The sequence below is a fragment of the Eutrigla gurnardus genome (genome assembly GCF_963514095.1).
Source record: "Eutrigla gurnardus genome assembly, chromosome: 8".
NCBI classification, from domain to species: Eukaryota; Metazoa; Chordata; class Actinopteri; order Perciformes; family Triglidae; genus Eutrigla; species Eutrigla gurnardus.
Genome location: NC_139922.1, coordinates 20,803,966 through 20,815,840, shown reverse-complemented (window position 1 = coordinate 20,815,840; position 11,875 = coordinate 20,803,966). Strand labels below are relative to the sequence as shown.

Below are 11,875 nucleotides of genomic sequence, written 5' to 3'. Positions count from 1 at the left end.
GACGACACGATTCGACAGCAAAACACTGCAAATGCCATTTTCTGTAATAAATAAATACAATCAAATAATAATAATAAAGTAGACTTTTATTGAAAGTATTACACGTTTTATTGTGTTACAAGATCATACACATTAAACTATTAATTACATGTATGTAAAAACTATTAGTTTTGACATGATAGCAAATGTATTAGAATGTATTAAAAAACATATAAAATTAAAAAATATATATATTCAAAGCAAATAACATAAAACCGTTGGTTTTATGGATGATAAAAAGAAACCACTGCTGCCATATATTGTGTAAGTATTCAGGGAATATACTATGACTGTGGTTTATATTGTGTCAATATGCAATTATTTTCAGTGGTGCATGCAAAAAAAACGGCACGTAACAATACAAATCAGTTTCCAAAATACTAGCCGTCTAGTAGCAGATAATCAAAGGTAATTTAACTTTCTGTGAATTCCTCGACAGTTCCAGTAACTTGTAATGAGTTCATAGGTTAAACGTTTAACTGATGAACAACAACTGCCATCATGTTAGGGAACTCAGTGTTAATCAGTAGAAATTACTTGTGTAAAACTGACTCATTAAGATGGAAAAACTTTACACACAACTATTGCAATTACATTACAGTACAGCAACAGGTAGCAGGATAGTTATCTGCATCAACTTTGAACTCGTTCCCGTAAACAAAGTAGATGTGTGATTTCCCTTTCCACGAGTAGCTCACTTTGGTGACAGGGATCAGCTCTATGGTTTGACGCTGCAAACAAAAGAGAGCAAATATGAGCGTGTTATATCTAAACAGTATGCTCTAAATAAAGCCGGTGCTCTGTTACCTGTTGTAGAATACGTGACGCCCTCGAGTACTTGCCCTGGTGCTCATTGACAAGTCGCTGTGCAGCATTCACCACTGTAGGGTCTGGGAAGCCCATCACTGGGTATACCTGCACACCGTAATCAGAAAAAAAATGCTGAATCACTGTTGATGATTACATCTCAATGTCATCTGCAATATTACTTTCAATATACCACATGCAAGATAACTTCTAATTCTCCTTTTATTATCATTGGACAATATTGTTTTTAAGCTGGGATCGGCTTGAGCCCATCCGTGACACTAAACAGGACAAGCGGTGATCGATGTATGATGGATGGTATATTATTTTTCTATTTTAGTTTATTTATGTTACTAGATTTTCTTACTTTGATTGTTTATGTACTAGGCACTGGTTCTAGTAATACTTCTTAGACAATTTATATTTTTACTCCAGTTTTTAGTCATATGTTGTCCTAATTTGTCCTTTATATTACTTTAATTGCTATTCTATTTTGCACTGATTTTTTAGAAGTTTTAGATTTATTACGTGTATATGCTTCTATTATATGCTAACTTCTTTCTTATCTTATCTTTCTTATGATCTTCATTTATTGGTTGACGGATCGAGCAGGATAACAAAACTCGTGTTAGACAATTATGACCTCAGCAGAAAGGGTCAGTGATAGACCTAACGGTGTGTCAACACACTACTAGGGCTGCAAAGTGAAAGGATCAGTAGCAGCAGATTCAGTCCTCCATCAGTGTCACACAGGATGCGTTCAACGGTAGTGCTTCTTTGTGGTCACGTTTTCTGCATATAGGCAAATAAAACTGAAGAAAATAGTTTCAGTTAACCTGGAAATGCAGAAGTGTAACCCACGCGTTACGGTATGTGAGGTGTGAAGACCACCACATTATTGAGAACGTTGCTGAAACGTCCTGTGTGTGGAAACTCGTGGTATTTATATGAAGGAAATGATCCGTGTTTTAATGGAGATGATTGGCTTTTCCCCTCCCACTATTGTTTTTAGTTTTTGATATAACACAACATGCAAAATCTAATCAGCCCAAATCAGGGATGGGATGATATAGGATTTTTTTGCCAATCGTAATTTTAAAAAAAAACACTCACAATAGATTGATCGTGGTGAATTTCCATTTTCGGGATAATCGTGAATATCAACTGACCTGTCTAGTGATTTATCATTTATTTAGATATTTAGACCTTATGATTTAAGATCAAATTATTGAAGAATTTTTGATAGTTTTCCCCTTAAAAGGATGTTCAGTAAAAAAAAAATTTTGTATTATCTGTGGTGCATTAAAAATATTTGTTTCCTAACAAAAATGTAAAGTGATACCAGTATAAATAAGTGAGATATTTTACCAGGTACTGAGAGTCCCTGAAAAGCTCCTTGCCGGACACCTTGCTGAGGTTGTCCAGCTGCAGTCCACTTGACTGTTCCACCACATAGTTATCAGAGTTGGTGGTCCTGAATGCACACACGCAAAAATAAAGAAGAAACCCAGGTCAACTTTACAAGTGTTATACGATAACTGACTGAGTGTCAAGTAACCATAAAAGTTAGTGCACTAGTTGAGTCACATGACTGAAGCAGCACCATTTCACAGTGAGGTTGATGTAAACCAGAAGCTGTTGTTTTCCCTGGCATATGTCGCATTGCTTGGATCCTTGCCCATGACAGTGGCTGCAGCTGTGAACAGAATACCGTTGAAGAAACCATCAGTAACTTGTGAAGTGTGCCTTTGCTTCATTAGAAAGCTACAAGCCCTCGCGGCCAACACTTACTTTTCCCTCCCTCTTCCACTGCAGTGGTGGCATCGATCATCTCCATGGCGGTAGCCAGATCCATTGCACACCCAACAAACTTTCTGATGGGAGCCAGAAAAGAAATCATCTGATCAGCTGGATGATTATAGAAGGTGTCAAAGTTATGAAGGCTGTGGAAATGACTTACATTACCAGCACCGGCACAGTCTTTGCAAGGTTTTCGCCCCATTCCCACGCAACCGTGGCAGACCTGTATATGAAATGTTTCTCGTCAGGAAAAAAAATCTTTAAATGCAAGCAGCGATCCTGTTGTTATGTAATTTACCTTCATGGAGGATGTGTAGGGAACCTGGATAATCTGTTGGCCATCCACAAAGAAATTGGGGCATTGAGCAGGAAGGTCCCAAGGACCTGGAGGTGTTTGGGCAAAGGCATCCACTGGCTGGCCTGAACCAAAAACAAAACAAGATATGAGATCACGAGCGAACGTTTGCCCTTAATGCAAAAAACAGAGAATTCATCTTATGTAACTAAAGCAAAGGTAATAGTAAAGCACCAGTGTACGGCTTGTGACTCCACTCTGTAGATCTGGATTCAGTAAAGGTGTCCAGGCGGTACTGCAACAAGCGGAGAAAAAACTTTTTTTTATTTTTTTTATTGAACATAAAAAAAAACTACGATGAAAGTTATTAACTTGATTTTCCTGCTTTTCTACCGTTTCCACACACACACACACACACACACACACACACACACACACACACACACACACACACACACACACACACACACACACACACACACACACACACACACACACACACACACACACACACCCCTCTTACCCTGTACGTATTGAATGCATCCATACTGGTGATCACCCCGTCCTTTGCTGGCCCTGAACTGTAGCAGCACTTGCTGGAGGCAAACAAGACAAGCGCCTCCCGAGCAGTTTCTTCAGTTATGGATGGAATACTGTCAGCAGTGAGGAGAATGAAATACGGTATGTCATGGAGTTTAATCCTTTTTTCATCAACAGATTCATCATGCATGACAGATTTGAAGGTTGAAAAAGCCAATGACACAAAAGAGGAATGTTATTCCTCAGTACGATGTAAAAAAATATTAATATCATTAAATAAAACGTGAAAGGTTTCTCTCTTGAAAAAAACTGAGAGCTAGATAGATAGATAGATAGATAGATAGATAGATAGATAGATAGATACCAAGAACGCCGGATGAAGGAAAAATGTTCACACGTTGATTTCAGTTAAATCTTTCAAGAGGAAGTGATGATTACAAGTGCACATTTAAAAGTGCATTGATTGCTTTACTCTTACAGCACGTACTGGGACATGTTTTGTGGTATTCTTTGCGTAATGTTAGGGGGAAAGGGAAGTAAATTTTGCTTACTTCCACTGTGGTTGTTCAGGTCCACGTTCAGGCTGGGGGACGGGGAAGGCAGGCATCGGAGGGGGGAGAAATCCACCTACAGCAGATATTCAAAGTTTTTTTTTTTTGCACTGTTTCACTGCTTTATTTTAACAGGAACCATTCACTTTATTTATTTATTTATTTATTTATTTATTTATTTATTTATTTATTTATTTTTAGATCCAGTATACACTTGGTGGTCACTTTATTAGGTACACCTATAAAACCTCACAATTATCCTGGCCAAATGTAGAAAAGACACACACCTTTTCTAATGATCATCCTTTTTTTGTGAAAAACAAATCTTATATAGCTGATCATAAAATCTCTTCCTTTAGGATGCATTTTTGTATGCTGTATTTAAAAAAAAAAGTCGGCTATTTCAAGTCACTTGTGACGATATTCAACACGTTTGACAACCTTTTACTTTTACTCCCTACATTCCAAACAACTATCTGTACTTTCTACTCCTTACATTTTTCAAAACAGGCTAGTTACTTTAGTTTTGATGCATTTGAGGCATTTTCTTATTAATATGACACAATATTTAGTTAGCCTTGCAAAAAACAGCCAGTAGAAATGTCCTTCATAGGGATATTTTTACTTTGAGTACATTTTTCAACGTTTTACCATTATAAAATGCATGAAGAATAGGATATGCAGCATGGCGGTTGTACTGGAGTGAGTTAGACTGCATATATGTACCTCATAAAGTGGCCAGGGAGTGAACGTGACAGTACTGTGAAAGATCAGGCTGTCACTGAGGGGGACAAAGCGGGGCTACAGAGTTCAGTGTGTGCGGCATACAGTACCTCCTCCTCCCGCCAACGTCCCTTCATAGCCCGGCATGCTGTCAAACATGCTGGCCGGCGGAGCGCTGGGTCCTGCGGGTGCGGCGAGCATTGCTTCAAGAAAACCAGAAGAACCAGTTCAGTCATAGGAATGGATGTGGGCCTAGACTTCCACACACCTTAAATCGAATTTCCATGCATTATCAAACAAACGACTAAGCCATTTTGGAAAAAGATTCTCACATCACGTCTATTCAGAAAACCCAGCTGACTTCCTGAAGTTTTAACACATTTGTACAAGGCAGCAGCGGAAGGCTCTCCTTGCCGTGAGAGCGTCTTACCTTGGCCCTCCGGGATATTATCCATCTCAAGGTGTTGGACAGATACTTCAAAGACTCGCAGACAGAGTGGGATTCCTTAATTAAAAGCACTATAACCAAAAGATACTGTCTGTTCACTATGACTTGGTGCTCGCGACGGCTGCATCTACGCGGCGAAGGAAGACTCAAATAACCTGAACGTCGCCGTGACGTCACGCTATTTGTGTACAACGGAAGTAAGTGAACTTCAAGAAGAGTTTACCTTCTCCTGCTGGCATGTAACCGGGGTTGGCGACTCCGTAGTTTCGATTCTGGCCACTGTGATTAACGGAGAAACGAAAGTTAGGCCATCGGCTACGAGTAAAGCATATCATCAATGCAGAATCTGGTTAAAGAGGTTGAGGAACAAAATTACGCGTATGTTAGGCTATATTATACATTTATAACATAACATAAAGCGACGCTCACCCCAACACAGGATGATTCTCCATTCCAAAGCCCTGGGAAAAAAACAACCAGACGACAGAGGAGTCATATGTGGTCTGATCACACGGGAGAAGTGTAATCATCGATCAACATCATGTGACAAAAAAAAAATGCAAATTGTTAACCTACCTTTTTATCACACACACGCACACGTTTCCAGAAACCTGTCAGTCAGCAAGGGTATCTTCTTCTGACCGTTAAAAAGTAATGCAACTTCTTATTTGTGTGTTGTTTAGTTGTTCTGGCTCAGTTTGGCAGCTAACTCTGTGGTAGATTAATCCACGATGATAGCTCCCTGTGTTTAGAGAAGTAACAGGAAAATATTGCCACTGCCCAGGAAGTGCGCAAGTCTGTTTCATGAGCAGTAAACCGATATAAAGGGTAGGCGCGCAGATATGCTGCAGCTTTAAATATACATATAAATACAACAGTCACAAACTCAATAACACTAATCGTTATAATAATTGTAATACTAATAGTTTAGAGAAATACCTGTAAATTCCAGCGGCGCACAATCGCCTGAAAGTGCTGTAGTTCTGATAAAATACAGTACCCATGAGCCTTTGCGACACGCACGGAAGTCCTTTTCTTTCCTTCCGCCGTCGCTAGAGTCCCTTTTGGATTTACATCGGCGGGTGAGTCGATGCAATCTATGTTCATCAGCTCGATTAAGGCTGTTATTTGACAATCCTGATATTAGTTACCAATCATAGACGTCCACTCTGTGTCCGGGGGATAAAATTGGGTTACATTTGTCATCTTATTGCGTGTTTAATGTGTTCTGGACCAAGTCGGTGCTGCTAAAGCCACCGCCGTGGTGTTAACGTTCTCGCCCCCTAAAATGGGGTTGTGATAGTCGGTAAAAGCCCGCTGTACGGCGTGGCTTACAGCCGAGCATTGTCGAATAAGAACCACTGGTTGCTAACATTAGATATGTTAACTGTTTATTTGTGATTAGTAATATTCTTTCAGCGAAATACTTCGCATAGAGTAGCCAGGCTAGCTAGCTAGCTAAACACAAACTGCTAGCTAGCTAACTGACGTCGATCAACACGTTTACCTGAGGCTCACTTAACAGAAAAGTTTGTCTACCTGGTGCATTGCTGCCAGTCGTAGTCTCAATCTAGTGTCTAACGTTAGTTATTTTTTGTATATGTGGCAGTGAGTTCGTTGCAGTATCCTCAGTACTTGCTAATCATTGAGTAGCAGGTTGCACGTCGTTTTTACGTTAATGCTGCAACACTTTCTGTCTACTGCATGCTTCAATGTCTTTGTCTTAAGTAGAACAGCTCTTTAACAGTTTATATTTGTGTCTGTTAGGACCTAGATCCTGAAAAATGTCATCTAATTTCCCTGTGTACCATGTGTATCGATGGAATGACAATAAAATCTGACTTGATTTATAATCCTAAATCGGTTGTGACCCTGGTTTTTAACGTTCATGTTTCTTGTCCTGTCCTCAGTCACCATGGCAGCCCTCAGGCCCCTCACAAAGCCCAAAATTGTCAAAAAGAGAACCAAGAAGTTCATTCGCCACCAGTCTGATAGATATGTCAAGATTGCGGTAAGAGTCTTAATGACACACTATACTTGCTGGACTGCTGCTTTCACTTGCTGTGGTGGACCCGATTAATCTTTGAATCTCCTTTTTCCATATCTTCTTTAGAAAAACTGGCGTAAGCCCAGAGGTATTGACAACAGGGTCCGCAGGCGGTTCAAGGGTCAGATGTTGATGCCCAACATCGGTTATGGTAGCAACAAGAAGACCAAGTACATGCTGCCCACTGGCTTCAAGAAGTTCCTGGTGCACAACATCAAGGAGCTTGAGGTCCTGATGATGAGCAACAAGTAAGTTCTGCACTTACTGAACAATCACGTATATTACTTTGGTAGGTTTGTTCAAATTGCAGAGACACTGAGACTTCTGCTGCCACTTGGGTATAATAGTTGAATGGAATCTAGTTTTTAAGTGAATTGATTAATGGGCCTTCTTGACTAACCGGACATTGTTTCTCATAGATTGTTTGTTAGGATCTCAAATATAATTTAAGTGCCTTTAGTGGCATAAAATAAATGGCGTTCATCACCAGTGTATATACGTATGTGGTGGAAGAAGTCTCACCAGCAGATTTCAGCAAATAACAATTACATGACTGTACACCTCAAGCCTCAGGTGGTAAGACTTGGAACTGTGACATAAGTTATTTATTAATAACCGAGTAACGCGATACTCACGGCTCTCATCAGTAACATGCAGAATCATCCCCTAACATGTCTTCGTTGAGAAGGTTAGAAACGATTCTTTTAATCGTACAGTATTTTGGATGCTTGCTCAGAAAAACATTTGAGCTTAATGAAAAGCAGTGACACCAATGTAGTTTATCAGCCTTCACAACAGCTAGATGCTTGAGCTGTTTTACCAGATTGCATACCTTTAAATTAACAGTGTCACTTGGGTAGACATGCAGATGGATGTCGGTAGCCCCCTTTTAGACCGAAGATTCTGTCGTAATGGCGAGTCAAATTATGCCGCCGTGTGTTTGCGTCTGATTAGCTCGATGTATCAAAACTACGAAATGTGAACTGTGCATCATAAATATGTCTGTGTATAACGGCAGCCTCGTAGAAGCAACTACCGGCGTTTTATCTGTTTCGGATCTACGCTTTGAGGTTGTTGAATCCGCCAGTGGAGTGTCGCCCTGGTAACATGTATTCGCTACGTCTTTTCCGCCTTGGCTGCTTGGAGCGTTTAGATAGAACGCCGTATCGCCTTGTCTCACCTCTGATGTAGCTCTGTGACGACCTGCGTTGCTGTTTCAGAGGCGTAATATGGTGACAGGGTGAAATAACAGCGTAATACTCCCACAACAAAAAGGCAGTCTTAAAGGGGCTAGTGTATTTGGCTCAAGCAGTTTCACTGTGAAGCTGGTTAAAGATGAAAATAATAAAAATCTGCCTCATGTTTCTAAGGGATGAGGTGACACTTTGCTAACATTATTTACACAATCGGGGTGAAATATACACTTATGTAGAAAATGTTTTGCATGCATGCTGATTTGACTAATCTCACACATGCAGGAGTGAGCATATATCTTCATTATCCAATGTTTTGAAGGAAGATGTGTATTATCTGGACGGTGTATCAGAAAGTGTACCAAATGAACACAAATTAGCAAAGGAGGCCAGAAAGAGTTAAGATAAGTGGGTTGTGGAAAATGTTCGGCCCCTGGTCCCATATCTTTATGAAAATGTGTGGAAGCTTAGCTCAAGGATGAATTTTTATTTTAAACCAGAAAATATGAATAACGCAGAGGATCTGAGGTTGGGAGAGCAGATGCCTGCTACCACAACTTGAAGCTTTGAAGCTCGAGATGCCTGTCAAGAAGTCGTGGCTCAAAGCATTAGTTTCTTTAATTTCAGTGAAGGAGCGAGATTCTTCTTGCTGCCTGTCATTGATTGATCCGATGCTGCCTCAATCTCAAACTAGTCTGGTCGAGCTTAGACCTACAAAATTGCAACTCGACAATTTCGGATATGGGGTTGAATTGATCTGCTGTAGGCCCATTGTCTAAAACTTCATTCTGAAGAATTCAGAGATAGATCAAGCAGGATATAGGACACTTGAGTTAAAGTACAGGGATAGCTCATTCAAATCAAAGTGTTCACTGCAGTTTGATTTAAAACCCTGTCCACACTTGACTGTCCAAGTCAACTAGATTGTCACCCATGTCAAACACTGTGGTTGTCATTTGGAGCTGTGCATCTAATGGCTATCTGAGCTGCCAGTTACTATTATTGAATACATGAAAATATCAGTGAGGATATCTTATACTGTTTGGCTGCGACACAACAAGCATCGAATCGGCCCAAACTGGAGGAAATCCAGATGAAATTTAGCTCACCTGGCTGTTTTGTGAATGATTAAATGGATCTACATTTATATGGTGCTTTTCTAGTCTTTTGACTACTCGGGAGCTTTACACTACATTCAGTCTACAATCACTCACATTCTTACATGCCAATGACGCAGCCTTCAGGGACAAATTGAAAGCCGGCATTGTTTCTCCAAAACCAAAAGTGATTCCGTTTCAGAATTGACCATCAAAGCAACAGGAAAATAAATAAGAAATTGGGCTGAGATCAAAGCTTTAAATAAGTGAATTTATGCTCCTAAGAAGCATAATTATTTGTTCAATATGGCTTTATTTTATTAGATACAAGGCTTTATAGCTGGGTCGAAACCTCGTCATTACCCTAACGCCCTTCGCTCTCTCTCTGCAGGACTCACTGTGCTGAGATCGCCCACAACGTCTCCTCCAAGAACAGGAAGGTGATCGTGGAAAGGGCAGCTCAGCTGGCCATCAAGATTACCAACCCCAACGCCAGGCTCAGGAGCGAGGAGAACGAATAAACTGGTTATTCACAATAAATGTACAAAAATTGGAAACGTGGCTCGTGATTCGTTTTTCTGCATTTCATTGCTTGTATGTAAAATCTTACATGAGTGAGTTTTCATCTTTTTAAATTTAGTCGGCTGCTTTTTGGCTGAGATGGTGGTAAATTTGGCAATTTGGACAGAGATTAATCTGTGATGTTGGGAAAACTGGGAAGATTGGTTGTCCTAAAACCTAATAGCAATATTTCTTCAAACATAGTGGTTTTACTTGCCTTCAGTCAGTCAGATTTACATCTGTGTCGAGTAAATTTAATGCTGAGTGACACTTCAAAAAGCATCAATACTAACTTGCTTCTGACTCGTTTTAGCTCGTCACTGGTGGAACAATCTCATTTCAACAAGGAAAATGTATTAACAGGTGTTTCAATGACTAATGAGGTTATAAATGGGTTGCATTTGGTGCATGACTTGTAAGTGATTAGTTATTTTTGTGTGGTGCATAGATCAGAGTCAAAATAAGTGGGCTCACGTATGCATGAGCTGGCATCAACACCAACGGCTCCACAGCTGGTTGTATTCTCCCGTGGGTAGATGGGGGTTATTCCTCGCTTCCTTCCAGACGACTGGACGCTGAAACGAAACAAATGGGGCAAAGATGCCTGAAGGAGAGTGTTGACCCATATTAAAAATGAAGGCCACGTAACTTCGTATAAACACTGTTTTCCTTCCAGGATGTGATCTGGTGTAGCTTTTTAAAAGAAGAGCACGTGCTTTTACAGTCGGTGCGACCTCGCTGTCAAAGAAAATCTTGGACCTAGTTGAGGTTTTTAATTTTTTACCAAAATAGCTCTAGGTCACTTAGATAAGTGTTGGGTATAGTGCGAGTTATAGATGTAGATAAGATGGAACTATTTCTTCTGAGGGAAGCAGCAGTTGAAATCAAGACTGCAAATAACACTACATAAGATTATAAATAACGTGCAGAAAATCTAAATATACACAATGCCAGAAATATAAACGAGTTATGGGTATGATGCAAATTCAAATGTAAAAAAGTTGAAGGTAATGAGCATAAATCAAACGATTTAGTAGGAGGTGGTTGCTACCCCCTCATCACCCCTTGCTCTTGTGAGATAGTTGTTGTTGAACGTTCGACTGCCACAGGAAGAAATTATTTCCTGTGGTCGTGGTCGTGGTCGTGGTCTGCTGCTGACGCTGCTCCTCTGCATGTAATCTTCAAACTAGTTTTTATAAAGTCATCAAGGTTTTGAGCAGAATACTCCAGATTTCAGGGAAATATTTTGTGCTCTTTACTCTGCTAGACTCCTTAGTTGTTACTTTGCATGTCAAGATTTTACATACAAAACATTAATTTCTCAAATATGATGCATCAACAGTGTGTACAGTAGTTAACGGCTCCACTTTGACTAGAATTCAAACACTTGTTTTGACCACAGACCGCTACGATGTGTTTTGCCTCCATTACTGATTCAAAAATGCATTTAGTAAAACATTGAAATGTAGGACTTGACTGCTCTTTTTAAAATAAACAGAGCAAGTCAAGAATGGATTCATTGAATTGTACTTTATAGATGTTTATCCAGTCCCTTTCCAGGTTTTTAGACTAACAACAAACTAGCCAATAGGTCTGTTTGGGATCTTGTGTCGGCCTGTTTAGACAATAGATTGAATCAAAACATAAGTCATTGCCTTGAAGTGGCCAGCTCAGATTGAATGTTGTTTTGTGATGTTCAGAGTCGGCTCCCTGCAGAGAAAGTTTCCATTGCGTTCTGGCAGACGAGCAGTGCCCCACAGCCCTGAGCCCTCTG

The 11,875-nt window shown here is 40.0% G+C and overlaps 2 protein-coding genes across 3 annotated transcripts; one reads left to right on the top strand and one right to left on the bottom strand.

Annotated features, from left to right (window-relative positions):
• Positions 1–64: 64 nt before the first annotated feature.
• On the bottom strand, positions 65–6,007 carry ssuh2rs1 (ssu-2 homolog, related sequence 1). 2 transcript variants are annotated; one of them, XM_084016541.1, is made up of 14 exons: positions 5,780–6,007; positions 5,633–5,664; positions 5,427–5,482; positions 4,866–4,958; positions 4,033–4,108; positions 3,465–3,594; positions 3,176–3,236; positions 2,945–3,066; positions 2,807–2,869; positions 2,638–2,720; positions 2,450–2,542; positions 2,215–2,320; positions 847–954; positions 65–770 (listed from the first exon to the last, which is right to left on the bottom strand). In XM_084016541.1, the coding sequence occupies exons 2-14, from the start codon at positions 5,653–5,655 to the stop codon at positions 630–632; spliced, it is 1,155 nt and encodes a 384-aa protein (XP_083872667.1). In that variant the 5' UTR covers positions 5,656–5,664; positions 5,780–6,007; the 3' UTR covers positions 65–629. The 2 variants fall into 2 exon arrangements, with proteins under 2 accessions (XP_083872667.1, XP_083872668.1); XM_084016542.1 differs by lacking the exons at positions 5,427–5,482; positions 5,633–5,664; positions 5,780–6,007 and adding an exon at positions 5,186–5,372.
• A 147-nt stretch (positions 6,008–6,154) lies between these two features.
• Positions 6,155–10,090, top strand: rpl32 (ribosomal protein L32). Its single transcript, XM_084016543.1, has 4 exons — positions 6,155–6,285; positions 7,114–7,214; positions 7,317–7,498; positions 9,932–10,090. The coding sequence occupies exons 2-4, from the start codon at positions 7,119–7,121 to the stop codon at positions 10,059–10,061; spliced, it is 408 nt and encodes a 135-aa protein (XP_083872669.1). The 5' UTR covers positions 6,155–6,285; positions 7,114–7,118; the 3' UTR covers positions 10,062–10,090.
• Positions 10,091–11,875: the final 1,785 nt, after the last annotated feature.